General features: G+C 41.8%; 1 protein-coding gene across 1 annotated transcript; it reads left to right on the top strand.

Annotated features, from left to right (window-relative positions):
• The first annotated feature begins 6172 nt into the window (after positions 1-6172).
• Positions 6173-13133, top strand: LOC110493235 (photoreceptor ankyrin repeat protein-like). Its single transcript, XM_090205717.1, has 4 exons — positions 6173-6500; positions 6728-6857; positions 8022-8162; positions 11450-13133. The coding sequence occupies exons 1-4, from the start codon at positions 6222-6224 to the stop codon at positions 12259-12261; spliced, it is 1362 nt and encodes a 453-aa protein (XP_090061843.1). The 5' UTR covers positions 6173-6221; the 3' UTR covers positions 12262-13133.
• The last annotated feature ends 2914 nt before the right edge of the window (positions 13134-16047 follow it).

The raw sequence follows: 16047 nt of genomic DNA, 5'->3' as shown, positions 1-16047 counted from the left end.
CGTAGTAGCCCAAATTATCGATGTTACATTGAGCTGGGTGAATGGAATATGAATGAGAGTCATCCAATAGGCTGCAATAGAAATAATTCCACACTCATAAAAAATAAAAATCATCCTCCCTCATCCTAAATGACACCGACTGCCACTGGTGTATAGTAAGTGTGTATTTTGCATTCGTTAAATTATTTATATGTGATATGAAAGTAAAGGGCTTTATGTTTCTAGAACAGTATCGCAATTGAGAAGTGATTCATGTTTACATGGAGTATTTGGCTGTTTTGTCTGCCCGAGCCAGTTGCACATACAGTCATTCAGAAAGTATTCACAATCCTTTACTTTTTCCACATTTGTTGTGTTAAAGCTTGAAGTAAAAATGTATTTGATTGAGATGTTGTGTCACCGATCCTTACAAAATACCCCATAATGTCAAAGTGGAATTTTGTTTGTAGAACATTTTAGAAAATAATAAAACATTTAAAGCTGAAAGGTCTTGAGTCAATAAGTATTCAACCCCTTTGTTATGGAAAGCCTAAATACGTTCAGTCGTAAAAATGTGCATAACAAGTCACATAATAAGTTGGACTAAGTTGCATTCCGTGTTCAATAATAGTGGTTAACATGATTTTTGATTGACTACCCCATATCTATACCCCACACATATCTGTAAGGTCCCTAAATCGACTAGTGAATTTCAAGCACAGATTCAACAACAAAGAGCACAGAGGTTTTTCAATGCCTCGCGAAGAAGTGCACAGATTGGTAGATGTGTAAAAAAAAAAAAAAAAAATGACACTGAATATCCCTTAGAGCATGGCGAAGTTATTAATTCAGCTTTGGAGGGTGTATCAATAGGGGCAAATCCAACACAACACGTCACTGAGTACCACAGACACAGCTGATTCAAATAACCAACTCATCATCAAGCTTTGATTATTTGAATCAGCTGTGTAGTGCTGATTCAGACGCTATGGCAAAAAACAAAAATGTGCACCCAGTGGGGGCACCAGGACCGAGTTTGGGAAACACTGCTTTACAGTACACAACTAGACTGAGAGAGAGAATTAGCTGCTGTTTCTAACTGTTTGGGAAACACCGCTTTACAGTACACAACTAGACTGAGAGAGAGAATTAGCTGCTGTTTCTAACTGTTTGGGAAACACCGCTTTACAGTACACAACTAGACTGAGAGAGAGAATTAGCTGCTGTTTCTAACTGTTTGGGAAACACCGCTTTACAGTACACAACTAGACTGAGAGAGAGAATTAGCTGCTGTTTCTAACTGTTTGGGAAACACTGCTTTACAGTACACAACCAGACTGAGAGAGAGAATTCGCTGCTGTTTCTAACTGTTTGGGAAACACTGCTTTACAGTACACAACTAGACTGAGAGAGAGAATTAGCTGCTGTTTCTAACTGTTTGGGAAACACTGCTGTAAAAGGGACCACAGTGCTGTATTGTTTTTAGCTCAGCAGTAGCGCCACTCTGTGGTAACTCTAATCTGTTCCACTTGTCTGCAAAATCAAACCGACAGACCTGAAGATCCTGGTGGAAATTAAACGATCATGGGAAAAGTGTTCGGTGGATGAGAGTGCCATAAATTGAAATATTTTACACATGTAATATATCAAATCAAATTATATATATTTGCCACATGCCCCAAATACAACAGGTGTAGTAGACCTTACAGTGAAATGCTTACTTACAAGCCCTTAACCAACAATGCAGTTTTAAGAAAATACCAACAACAACAAAAAAGTAAGCAATACGAATAACAAATCATATACAAGCCACTAGCCTCTGAAGGTTCTCTGTACATAAACTTGGACTCCCCCTGTCAGTACTGGTAAAAAAATGTTATGGAATTTGATAGTTAGTCCTAGAAAACAATTTGGCTCCACTGGCTTAAACTGCTTTTAGTGAAGCACCATTGTTGCTCTCTGTCTGTTCGAGTGAAAGAGGTGTTGTGAGTGAATGGGGAAAATGTATTTGGTTCTTTAAAATAAAAATACAAAAACCGGGCTACTTCACATTTTGTATCCATGCCATGTGTCCCTATACTAGTACTTTAGTCAAGCCTTATCCCAGTCAAGACCATCCCATTGGTGGGGTTTAACAAACTGCAGTGTGTTTGGTAACAAGGCTTTGTCCCACAGTACACTCTGACCAGACAGGACCATGTGTAGTTGGATGGAATGAGAAGGTGGAGCGAGTCAATCTACCAGACGTCAGAGAAAATAAAGAACAGACCAAAAAATGTTATGACTGAGGCATCATGGGAAAGGCTGTTGATCAGACTTTGATATTCATATTTACTTTCCCTTACAGTCCTGTCTTCAACTCCACTGGACTGGTCAGTCTGTTCTGACTGCAACCTTTACACACTCCTCTGTAAACACATTTGTGCAGATTTTAAGCTTCACAAACTATGAATGATACATCAGAACAGTGTCCAAACTAGGGAGCCACGGGATGGTGAGGTAAGTATGACTGTAAGATAAATAACTCTCACTGGTCAGGAGGACAACACAAGGGTGTGTTGGTTTGAGGGGAACTTTGGCACCACAGTCATACCTGACTCCTTCAAAAATGATGTCCAATAAGGGAACGGATTAACTGAATGTAAACAATTGGGGAAAACCTTACATGACACTTGTGAGTACACTACATCATTTGCTAACACTGTGTTACAGTAGCTCAGAGAGGACAATATAATGGGAAAAGGGATAGTCAGTTAGTTTTAACACATAGGTCTCAATGCATTTGTGGTTTGCAGAGAGATGGAAATGGCCACAGTCAATAATCCCCTCCTGAAATCCTCAGTAATTAGGATGAGGTGAGAGAGCATGTGGCTGACTCAAGACACATGATGTCTATGTTAAGACTCCTCCTCTGATCCTCATATCATCAGGCAAACTGTGGGATGGTCAAGGGAAATGCACCGGCGTAGACAGGCCTGTGTGGGAGACCTGGATGCACCTGTCACTCACTGTAAGGACACAGGGGAAGAGGTGGACGAGGAAGTGGCTGCTGTAACTTCACACGGTTGTTTGGTGGCGTATCATATATATACACCTGGATACCTTAAGACAGAAAATACAGAGAATACATTTTTTGAGCGTTTTGAACATTATCTTCTCAAAAGAGGCAGTGTGAAGAAACCTGTTGGATTTTGTAGGTAAGTGCATTCCTCAGGGGTGTGTTTTTAAAGATTTCGAGTAGAAACAGTTTCTACTAGAGACAGTTTTGAAGATTTAATTGTAGATGATATGTTATTTATAATGATATGGCCTCCTAGAAATGTACATTCTCTAGTTAACGATAATTGAACAGACCACAAGAAGTTGTTGACTGTTTGCTGTCATTGAGTGGCAATGCTTCAAGACACTCGACTGCATTTCAGTCTCTGCTGCGGACATCAAAGTCAATGCAAAACAAATCTGATATTATATTTTTTTGTTGCAAATAGAGTGTCTTTAATCTTGCATAAAAGGATTTGGAACCCCAGGGACTCTGAAACACCTGTCTCCCTGGGTGACACTATGTCCTCAGTGGACCTCTATCAATCTGTTGGTTTCTCAACCCTCCATTTGTTCTTTAACAGTTTGGCATGATATGGGGTCACTGGGGTCGCTGAAACACTTGCACTAATGTGATTGGCTCAACTGAACCTCTAGTGTGAGGATACATGTATCAAATCAACTCAAACTTTATTTGGCACATGCGGTGGCAAGTGTAGACTTTACCGTGAAATGCTTACTTACAAGCCCTTAACCAACAGTGCCGTTCAAGAAGAAGAAAATATTTACCAAATAGGCTGAAATAAAAAAGTGATAATAAAAAGTAAAACAACAAGAATAACAATAACGAGGCTATATACAGGTGGCACCGGTACTGAGTCAGTGTGCAGGGGTACAGGCTAGTTGAGGTAATCTGTACATGTAGGTGGGGGCGAAGTGACTATGCATAGGTAGCAAACAAACAGCAAGTAGCAGCAGTGTACAAGAGATGTAAATTGTGCGTGGCGATTTTTATGAATTGTACAGCAGTCTAATGGCTTGGGGGTAGAAGCTGTTGAGGAGCCTTTTGGTCCTAGACTTGGCACTTGGCACAACCACTTGTTGTGCAGTAGCAGAGAAAACAGTCTATAACTTGGGTGACTGGAGTCTATGACAATTTTATGGGCTTTCCTCTGACACCCCCTATTATATAGATCCTGGATGGCAGGAAGCTTGGCCCCAGTGATGTACTGGGCCGTTCGCACTACCCTCTGTAGCGCCATACGGTCAGATGCTGAACAGTTGCCATACCAGGCAGTGATTCAACCGGTCAGGATGCTCTCGATGGTGCAGCTGTAGAACCTTTGAGGATCTGGGGGCCCATGCCAAATCTTTTCAGTCTCCTGAGGGGGAAAAGGTTTTGTCATGCCCTTTTCACAACTGTCTTTGTATGTTTGGACCATGATAGTTCGTTGGTGATGTGGACACCAAGGAACTCTCGACCCGCTCCACTACAGCCCCGTCGATGTTAATGGGGGCCTGTTCGGCCTGCCTTTTCCTGTAGTCCACGATCAACTCCTTTGTCTTGCTCACATTGAGGGAGAGGTTGTTGTCCTGGCACCACACTGCCAGTTCTCTGACCTCCTCCCTGATCACCGACAACGTCTCATCGTCGTCGGTGATCAGGCCTACCACTGTTGTGTCGTCAGCAAACTCAATGATGGTGTTGGAGTCGTGTTTGGCCACGCAGTCATAGGTGAACAGGGAATAAAGGAGGGAACTAAGTACACACCCCTGAGGGACCCCAGTGTTAAGGATCAGCGTGGCAGACGTGTTTAATTTAGGTGTTTAGTCCCAGAGTCCTTAGCTTAGTGATGAGCTTCGTGGGCGCTATGGTGTTGAACGCTGAGCTGTAGTCGATGAACAGCATTCTCACATAGGTGTTCGTTTTGTCCAGGTGAGAAAGGGAAGTGTGGAGTGCGATTGAGATTGCGTCGTCTGTTGGTCTGTTGGGGCGGTATTAGAATTAGAGTGGGTCTAGGGTGTCCGGGAGGATGCTGTTTATGTGAGGCATCTGTAACGCTTTATGCATCAGTAATAGGTATATACAAAAACTCAACATCTCTGAGGCTTATCCTCTTAAGGGAAAAACAACAGGAGTAGTTTCAGTGGCCAGGATGACAGAAATGCCTCATACAGGTGTGGCTGGATTTAAAGCCCAAACACGAGCGGCTGAAGTCCCACGTGTGACTCAGGTTATTCTTAATGTGATGTTGCCTGATTTAGCATTGTGTTCAGAAGGGATTTCAGATGCTGATCCAGTTATTCAACACTGAAGGCACGTTGAGCATGCTCAGCCACGACCGTTCCGTTGCCATACACAGAGATTAAACAGGCAATCTGGGATTCAGACAACAACAAACCGGACATCCCAACACTTTTTTGGTTAACAGCTGAGCGATGGGGATAGAGAAATGTAACCACTCTCAAAGAGATTAGCTATCATGATCCCTGACGGAGCCTTACGTTACATTATCTTCAGTCAAACTGTCAATCATATCAGATATGTGTTGTTGATCTACAGATCCCTCTAAGAGCTCCTTGAATGGCTGTGTGGGTGTGCCCATAGAGATAGATCGAGGACTCTAGTGCACTCTAGTGTTTTAGCATGGGCAGTGACATCGAGCACTTTCACCATTTTGAAGTAATCAACTCAATGGGACTTCTTATGTGTTAAGGAAGGATCAAATAATTCCATCCAGGTCATCAGGAGGGATCAGCCAATGAATTATACTCCTGAGGAAACATTCCATAACTGCAGGTGGCAGTAAATTGACAACCTTGGCTTTATACCTGTTCAAACACACTCCAGGTGGCAATATGCACTCTTTCAGTTTATTAACCAACTCATAGAAGTAGTAGAAGAAGAAAATTGACTACTTCAAAATGGTGTCTCACAGACGCCATAATGGGACAGATTCAATGTTGCGTCCTCTATCTATCTTTATGGGTGTGCCTCAACTTCAATGCTAACACAATGAACAAACTGGTCTGACCACTGGTTTAGTTCCCTAGATCTCTAGGTGTGGGCCCATGCCAGACTGTGTTTCAGTCTTTGACCTTTGACCTCTCTGGTTCTATTCCTCAGAGCTCCAGTTGGGATGTAGACTGAGGGTCCAGTTCCGTCTCTTCCACTCTGCTTTCGGGTCTCTCGAAGCCAACAGATGGCCACCGTGAAGAATTCTGTGTCCGAGGACCCCCTCCTAGGCAAAGGGCCTGACGAAGACGCCTCAGAGGTGTCTTTGTCAGAAAGTGAGTCGGATTCTGGGAGTGTCCTCTCAGATGACTCAGTGCTTCCAGACTACCAGCAGGAAGGTGGTTCACGGGGCACCGCCAACACGCTGTATGAGGCGTGTGCTCGGAACAACACCCTGGCACTCCGGAAGGTTCTGGAGAGAGGGGTTACCAAAGAGGAGGTCATGAAGGTGGACCACAATGGTTGGGTATGGGTCTCTTGTTGTTTCACATTTGGGATGCCTTTTGGTGGTGTATGATCCAGCGTGTCGTGAGGGTTACTAGTTAAAATACCAGGAGCACCATGCCCTGTATATAGACACTGAATGCTTTCATTAAAGCCATGCAGAATTGGTTTTGGATTTAATTGCAGCCTTGAATCCGTTGCGTTGCAATTTTTTTAATATCATTCTAATTCTAATTATTCACCCAATAGACCGGTCTGATGGTGGCGTGCTATAAGGGTTTTTTGGAAATTGTGCAACATCTTCACCACTGTCCCTACCTGGACATAAATCACCAGGACAACGATGGCAACACTGCACTGATGATCGCTTCACAAGCAGGTTAGCCACTCTCACCAGACCTATTACTAAATACTACACAGTAAAACAAGCCTCACTAGCAAGATTTCTAGGTTGTGTCCCAAATGTCACCACCCTTTCTAGAGTACTATACTGAGCAAAAATATGAACGCAACATGTAAAGTGTTGGGCCCATGTTTCATGAGCTGAAATAAAAGATCAGAGAAATGTTCTATACACACAAAAAGCTTATTTCTCTCAAATGTTTTGCACAAATGTGTTTACATCCCTGTTAGTGAGCATTTCTCCTTTGCCAAGATAATCCAATCAAATCAAATCAAATGTATTTATATAGCCCTTCGTACATCAGCTGATATCTCAAAGTGCTGTACAGAAACCCAGCCTAAAACCCCAAACAGCAAGCAATGCAGGTGTAGAAGCATAATCCATCCACCTGACGGCATGATCATTACACAGGTGCACCTTGTGGTAGGGACAATAAAAAGGTCACTCTAAAATGTGCAATTTTGTCACGCAACACAATGCCACAGATGTCTCAAGTTTTGAGGGAGCCTGCAATTGGCATGTTGACTGCAGGAATGTACACAAGAGTTGTTGCCAGAGAATTGAATATACATTTCTCTACCAGCGTCGTTTTAGAGAGTTTGGCAGTACGTCCTACCGGCCTCACAACCACAGACCTCATGTAACAATGCCAGCCCAGGACCTCCACATTTGGCTTCTTCACCTGCGGTACCGTCTGAGACCAGCCACTCTGACAGCTGATGAAACTGTGGGTTTGCACAACCAAAGAATTTCTGCACAAAATGTCAGAAAGCGTCTCAGGGAAGCTCATCTGCATGCTCATTGTCCTCCCCAGAGTCTTGACCTGACAGTATTGTAACCAACTTCAGTGGGCAAATACTCAGATACTGACTGGTTTTCTGATCCACGTCCCTATCTTCTTTTAAAAGATATCTGTGAGCAACAGATGCATATCTGTAATCCCAGTCATGTGAAATCCATAGATTAGGATTAGATTAGATTTATTTGACTGATTTCCTTATATGAACTGAAACTCAGCAAAATATTTGAAATTGTTGCATATTTGCATTTATATTTTTGTTCAGTTGTCACAGGCCTTTAATCTTTTCAATGGCATCTCATGATCTCCTAAACCCATTATCACCTTGTGTCCTTCTCCAGGTCACACCATTACAGTGACCTACATCCTCAACTACTACCCCGGAGCAGACACAGAGATCCGGGACTGCCGTGGCTTCACTGCACTCATTAAAGCTGCCATGCAGGGCCGAGACGATGTGGTGTCTTCCCTCATCATGGCCGGTGTGTGAGAGGCCTCCTCCACTTCAACACTACTATACACCCTACTGTATACATGAGGGAATATCTTAGAAGTGTTTAGACAACCAAACAAATAGATGTTAGAAGTACAAAAATGTAATCTACCTACCTGTGTTTACTGGGTATAAGCCTACATTATATGTTTGTGCATCATTCACAATGGCAAATAGCTCACATGTGTGTATTATCAGAGGCACCTCAGTGTTCGTAGTAAATAGGGGCAGACTGGCCATCTGGCATTTCTGGCCAATGCCAGATGGGTTGGTCCATTTTTAGCCAAGTAGGCCTGTCTAACTTGGGTCTTTTGCTCAAAATTATAATTATCATTCTAATATGGGTGCCTCAAGGAAAAAAATGAGCCGATGTGGTGGGCCTCGAAGAAAAAGATGGGCCGGTGGGGGCATCAAGGAAAAAATGGTCTGGTGTGTTATAGATGCCGGGGACGATTTCTGGTCCCAGTCCGCCCCTGGTAGTGACACACTACAGTTGATTGTGTCCACTGCCATCTATTAGGTCCCACTAGGTGAAGTAATTAAATTACTCCAGATTCCAAAGGGCATACCTCTAAGCAGATTTGGAAAAAAGGACCAGAGAAGGAGAGAGGAGAAAGACATAGTAGTACACATAGAATAATGGGATTACCCAATGCTTTGCTTCCCAGTCAGCAAATTTGCAATTATGGTCTTAATTAATTTCTGTTCCATTTGGGGCTTGGCATGAACATACTGATTGAAGGCCTAAGGTTATAGGAAGTATGTAGTAATGGGGTTGGGTTGGGATGGATGGATGTACCTGATGTACCTGTGGTGTGTCTACCCATGTTTGAGGTCAGCTTTCCCTGGTTGATTGAATGTGTTATTGATGGCTGCCAGGTTTAAGGGATCAATTTGGGGACACCAACCTACCTTAATTCACTCTGCCATAATCTTTGATTCCTTCGTCTTGGTTGCCAGGGGATTATCCAGGGTTATTTAGCTATTTTGGCCTCTGCGGAAGATCTGTAGTATCCAACGGAGTCACAGTCTCTCAATGCCAGTTCACATTTATCAATACTCTGAAAGAGTTGAGGAAAACATGTTCAGCTAGCTGTAGCCTTCAAATCAAATGTACAGTGCCTTGCGAAAGTATTCGGCCCCCTTGAACTTTGCGACCTTTTGCCACATTTCAGGCTTCAAACATAAAGATATAAAACTGTATTTTTTTGTGAAGAATCAACAACAAGTGGGACACAATCATGAAGTGGAACGACATTTATTGGATATTTCAAACTCTTTTAACAAATCAAAAACTGAAAAATTGGGCGTGCAAAATTATTCAGCCCCTTTACTTTCAGTGCAGCAAACTCTCTCTAGAAGTTCAGTGAGGATCTCTGAATGATCCAATGTTGACCTAAATGACTAATGATGATAAATACAATCCACCTGTGTGTAATCAAGTCTCCGTATAAATGCACCTGCACTGTGATAGTCTCAGAGGTCCGTTAAAAGTGCAGAGAGCATCACGAAGAACAAGGAACACACCAGGCAGGTCCGCGATACTGTTGTGAAGACGTTTAAAGCCGGATTTGGATACAAAAAGATTTCCCAAGCTTTAAACATCCCAAGGAGCATTGTGCAAGCGATAATATTGAAATGGAAGGAGTATCAGACCACTGCAAATCTACCAAGACCTGGCCGTCCCTCTAAACTTTCAGCTCATACAAGGAGAAGACTGATCAGAGATGCAGCCAAGAGATGCAGCCCATGATCACTCTGGATGAACTGCAGAGATCTACAGCTGAGGTGGGAGACTCTGTCCATAGGACAACAATCAGTCGTATATTGCACAAATCTGGCCTTTATGGAAGAGTGGCAAGAAGAAAGCCATTTCTTAAAGATATCCATAAAAAGTGTCGTTTAAAGTTTGCCACAAGCCACCTGGGAGACACACCAAACATGTGGAAGAAGGTGCTCTGGTCAGATGAAACCAAAATTGAACTTTTTGGCAACAATGCAAAACGTTATGTTAGGCGTAAAAGCAACACAGCTCATCACCCTGAACACCATCCCCACTGTCAAACATGGTGGTGGCAGCATCATGGTTTGGGCCTGCTTTTCTTCAGCAGGGACAGGGAAGATGGTTAAAATTGATGGGAAGATGGATGGAGCCAAATACAGGACCATTCTGGAAGAAAACCTGATGGAGTCTGCAAAAGACCTGAGACTGGGACGGAGATTTGTCTTCCAACAAGACAATGATCCAAAACATAAAGCAAAATCTACAATCGAATGGTTCAAAAATAAACATATCCAGGTGTTAGAATGGCCAAGTCAAAGTCCAGACCTGAATCCAATCGAGAATCTGTGGAAAGAACTGAAAACTGCTGTTCACAAATGCTCTCCATCCAACCTCACTGAGCTCGAGCTGTTTTGCAAGGAGGAATGGGAAAACATTTCAGTATCTCGATGTGCAAAACTGATAGAGACATACCCCAAGCGACTTACAGCTGTAATCGCAGCAAAAGGTGGCGCTACAAAGTATTAACTTAAGGGGGCTGAATAATTTTGCACACCCAATTTTTCAGTTTTTGATTTGTTAAAAAAGTTTGAAATATCCAATAAATGTTGTTCCACTTCATGATTGTGTCCCACTTGTTGTTGATTCTTCACAAAAAAATACAGTTTTATATCTTTATGTTTGAAGCCTGAAATGTGGCAAAAGGTCGCAAAGTTCAAGGGGGCCAAATACTTTCGCAAGGCACTGTATTTATATAGCCCATCTTACATCAGCTGATATCTCAAAGTGCTGTACAGAAATCCACAATAAAACCCCAAACAGCAAGCAATGCAGGTGTAGAAGCACGGTGGCTAGGAAAACTCCCTAGAAAGGCCAAAACCTAGGAAGAAACCTAGAGAGGAACCAGGCTATGAGGGGTGTCCAATCCTCTTCTGGCTGTGCCGGGTGGAGATTATAACAGAATATGGCCAAGATGTCCAAATGTTCATGAATGACCAGCATGGTTAAATAATAATAATCACAGTAGTTGTCGAGGGGGCAACAGGTCAGCACCTCAGATGTAAATGTCAGTTGGCTTTTCATAGCCGATCATTGAGAGTATCTCTACCACTCCTGCTGTCTCTAGAGAGTTGAAAACAGCAGGTCTGGGACAGGTAGCACGTCCAATGAACAGGTCAGGGTTATATGCAATGTAACATCAATGAAAGTGTTTCAATGGATAAATATTGTGGCCTGAAAGCAATTGTTTTCCTTCTCTGCTATTTCTCTCCCAGGTGCAGACCTAAATGCTGTAGACTCTACGAAGCAGAAGTGTGCGCGGGACTGGGCACTAAAGACGGGTCGCTACGAGACGTTGAACCGCCTCCGCCGCCTCAACCTGCGTCCTAGAGCTGAGCAGTTCGCTGAGAGCTACGTCCCCGAATGGCCAGAGCTGAAGGTGCTGGTGGCCAAGGCCATGGCCAACAAAAGCGCCAGCCAGAAGATCACCCAGCGCATCAAGTCCACCTTCGGCTTCAACTTTCCCCGAGATCCCCAGGAAAACGGGGTCTTGGACCACATGGTGCGTATCACCACCAGCATCCACAGCCCTCTAGTGGCCACCGGCTGCCGGCCCCTCTGCCCCACCAGCCCCCCTGAAGTGGGGAAGAGGCGCCTGGCCGTGCCAGAGCTGGCGAAGAAGCATTCAGAGAAGGAGCTGGGGGAGAGCTCTGTGTGCCACAGCAATGGCTCCGTATCCTCCATCATTCCCCACATCCACTCAGCCGAGACCATCGCCACGTCCTGCTGTGTGGACACAGAGCGCAGGGGCAGCATAATCTCTATAGCTTCCACCGGGGTGCGCACCTTCATCCCCAGGCACATGGCCCACAGGAACAGTGTGTTCCCCTCTGGCTGCATCCCAAAGATCCAGATAGTCAAGTCTGGAGAGCCCACGCCTAAGAAGGAGAAGAAGAGGAAGAGGCACAAGGGTCATCTGGAGCCGCCCATATGGAAGTACAAGGCAGAGAAACAGGAGAAGAAGAAGGCAGAGAAAGAAAAAGAGAAGACCAAGAAGGAAAAGAAACAGAAGAAACAGAAGAAGTGAGGTGTCTAACAATGCCAATTTATTTTAATTCCGCCCACTTCCAATATTTTTTTCCTAGAGTTACACTTAAAACGTTATGCCACGTTCACACTGTGAGCTTGACTGTATCTGAATTCTGAAGTACTGCTCAGTGCTAGAAGGGCTGAACTCCAGATAATTTGGCCAACGCAGTAAAAGTTTTTCTTAAGGTCATATCATTCATACTGCTTTGTAAATATTTAGTTTTGTAAAAACTGTTTTAGAAACTTTCTTTGACTTTTAGGGGATGGATTAAACTATTATCCAGGGTATACCGATAATACAATGCTGTCTTTTTGTCTTAATGGAGAAATACGATTTTGCTGTATCTAAAACAAATTTACTACTCAGGGTTTACTGATTTACTATCACAAGGAACTTTTAATTGCCTTTGGTCTCTTTCAACAGTGAAAGAGACAGTCTTCCTAAACCATCATCCTAGATGGTAATTTCTCTTTACACATAGACCTACTGTATGTACAAGTGTATTGCGGAAAAGGATAGGCTTAGTCCCTTTCTGTAAATTCTCAGAAATTCAAGACTCACAAAAACACACGTATACTAGGCCTACACCTCGGGGATAACTTAAATCAAATCACAGTGCTAAAATGATCATTTTTGCAAATGTTTAAAGGCTTATGCAAGTGTGCAAAAATATTGCGTTTTGTTGAATGCTTATTATAGAAACGAAGGCACTTTGGTTGGTGCAGTTGGACATTTCTGCTGTCTGTATTTTTCCAAATTTGGATGCCATTTTCAAACAATAGCTTTCTTACTACTGATATAATGAATTGATTTAGTTTATAAATGTGTTGGTCCTTTTATTTTGTAAATATTGTAAATAAACCATAGTGAGATGATGTGATTTTATGAAGAGATTTGATTATGTGCTGTTTACTGTGGTGCTGAAGATATTTTTAAGACAACTTGGGATAACTTAAAGGAAAACTCCAACCAAAAACTACCCTTTGGTAATTGTTTCATTAGTCCATTGTTGATATATTCCCAAAATGTTTTGCATGTCAGCAATCAAGTTTTCAAGATATGTAACTTCCAAACTACAAAATCTCAGTCTGAGATGGGGAACGAAGTCAAAGGTAATGGGAAGTTAGTTCTGGCCATACCATCATTAAGTATCTAAAAACAAATCTGATGGATGAGCCAGACATAAGCATGTCTGTAGGTAAAAAAACAGATTTCACTTAGCCTACGCATTACCTCAAGCCTGCCAGCAGAGAGCGACCTTGTTTCGCTTTTTACATTCCTCATTGCTTTACTTGAGACTTTCTCTTACTTTGTCTGTAAATATGATCAGGGTAAGAGGCCCTAAGTACAATAAGTGAATACAAAATACTTTGAAGATCAGACTGTAATACACAACACTAATTAAAAAAGTATACATCAATCACATTGGCTCTTTGGATTCATAGTTCTCTACTAAGAACTAAAACCCTTACATTTCTATTTTTAAAGTCTTGCATTTCAGTCTCACACTCCTGTTCATCAGCCATAGTGTGTCTTACAGTTGGTCAGTATGGGGTTGAAGGCAGTGTTTGCTCTCTACTCTTCGCTCTGTGTAGGCTATGTGTAGGCCTCCCACATTAAAACATAGTACAGTTTCCTATAGAATACTATAGTACTTACTATAGAATTCTATAGTATTCTGTAGTAAACTTTAGTATACTGTAGAATACTATACTACACTCTGTAATATCCCTTGATTATATGTAGTACTTGCTATATAGAATGTTGTAGTATACAGTAGAATACTATTCTGCACACTGTAGTATCCCTCGATTCTGTAGTGCTTACAATATAATTTTGTAGTATACTACAGAATACTATACTACACACTGTAGTATCCCTTGATCATGTATTGCTTACTTTAGAATGTTGTAGTATACTGGAGAATACTATTCTCCACATTGTAGTATCCCTAGATCATGTAGTGCATACTATAGCATTTTACTCCAGTAAAGTCCACAAAAACACTATAATGAATACTACAGTAGACTACCGCAAAAACACTACAGTGAATACTATAGCATACTTCCGCAAAAACACTATAGTGAATACTATAGTATATAATTATAGAAATACTACAGTATTTAGAGCATAGTATACTACAGTATTTTGTCTGGGGTATGGCTGTATATATCTGTACAGTGTGTGGGATTCAGTGAATTTCAGAGAGATAATACCCCTTCAAAGACTCCGCCTGTCTGGTCAGTCTGGCAACTGGGAGTTGACGGGGGGCCAGGGGCATGCGCCGCCATGATGTGCAGACCAATAACCCTATCAAGTTGTAGGACACACTATATTATGGTCTAGAGCTAATTCAAAAGAGTTCAACCTATAAGCAAATACTTGCAAATGTAATTAGTCTATAGTAGGGTCAATAATCATGGATGACTGATTTAATTAAGTAAAGAGATTACAAACTTTATTTTCAGTAAATTGCTGCACTTTTCATTCTTTGACTGCTGTACACATGGAGAGTTACAGAGTAAAAAAGAGCTTCCTTCTATTTAAAAAAAAAACGAGAGAGCGATAAAGATCACGAGTGCTTCACTGTGTTTGTCATCTAGATGGTAATCGTATTTTGGGTTCCGAGAGGAATGTTGGGAGGATACATACAGCAAGACAGAGTTGCATTGCAATGAACACTATACTGTTCTTTATGACTGCATTAAATAGCCTAATACTGGATACTTTCTATGAAGTGAAAAACTATTTTTGAATGTGTGCAGCAAGTGTGTGTGTGTGTGTGTGTGTGTGTGTGTGTGTGTGTGTGTGTGTGTGTGTGTGTGTGTGTGTGTGTGTCTGTCTGTCTGTCTGTTTGTTTCTGTGTGAGATAGATAGATAGATAGATAGATAGATAGATAGATAGATAGATAGATAGATAGATAGATAGATAGATAGATAGATAGATAGATAGATAGATAGATAGATAGATAGATATATAGATAGATAGATAGATAGATGATAGAATAAACTGGATAAAACTAGCATGGGTGACATACGTGTGCAGGGCCACACCCTCTTCTACTGTCAACACATACATCAACCCAAGGTGGGGCTGAGTGGAAGGACAGTATGAGGTAACTCTGATGCCTCTACAATGTAACACAATACAATGAGAACGGACTAATTACTGTACTGCATCCAGCCTAAAGGCACGTTTCGGTGTCTAGGAGGAAGGGATGTCTAGGAGGAAGGATGGATTTGGTTTCTGTGTCCTCTTTTCTAAATGTATAGTGTCAATGTCAATACACTCACACTGCTTATTTTTCAGAAGTTCAGTAGCATAGTCTGCTAAGGGATGTGGTATCTGTCTGACATCTAAAGCTAATTGTCTGCATTTCTACACAATCTATTATTACCCATGGCCCTTCTAGGTAAGAGATCATTATTAAATATGTTTAAGTTATTGATAAGACTGAACTAGATCAATGATAATTCAATAATCAATATTGTGTAGCACCTTCAACCAGACTGATAAATAAATACAGAAATATTAAACAGAAGGCATTTGAACCCAGTCTGGCACAAAGAGAAGATTCATTTGGGAGACAGGCCTATACACAATCTATAAACACACGATCTCTATGATTTCTATTTGACACATAGAAGATAAATATTTATATAATTTAATTATATTATACAATTTAATGAATTGCTAGTAGTTCATTCACTTCAGTCGAAATGAAACGTTAGCTGAATTAAAACGTCAGTTACACTACTAGCTGGGAATAAATATTTTTTTCT

Source organism: Oncorhynchus mykiss, chromosome 17, assembly GCF_057628025.1.
Source record: "Oncorhynchus mykiss isolate SJ-2025 chromosome 17, ASM5762802v1, whole genome shotgun sequence".
Classification (NCBI taxonomy): Eukaryota; Metazoa; Chordata; class Actinopteri; order Salmoniformes; family Salmonidae; genus Oncorhynchus; species Oncorhynchus mykiss.
This window is presented reverse-complemented; position numbering and strand designations above follow the sequence as displayed.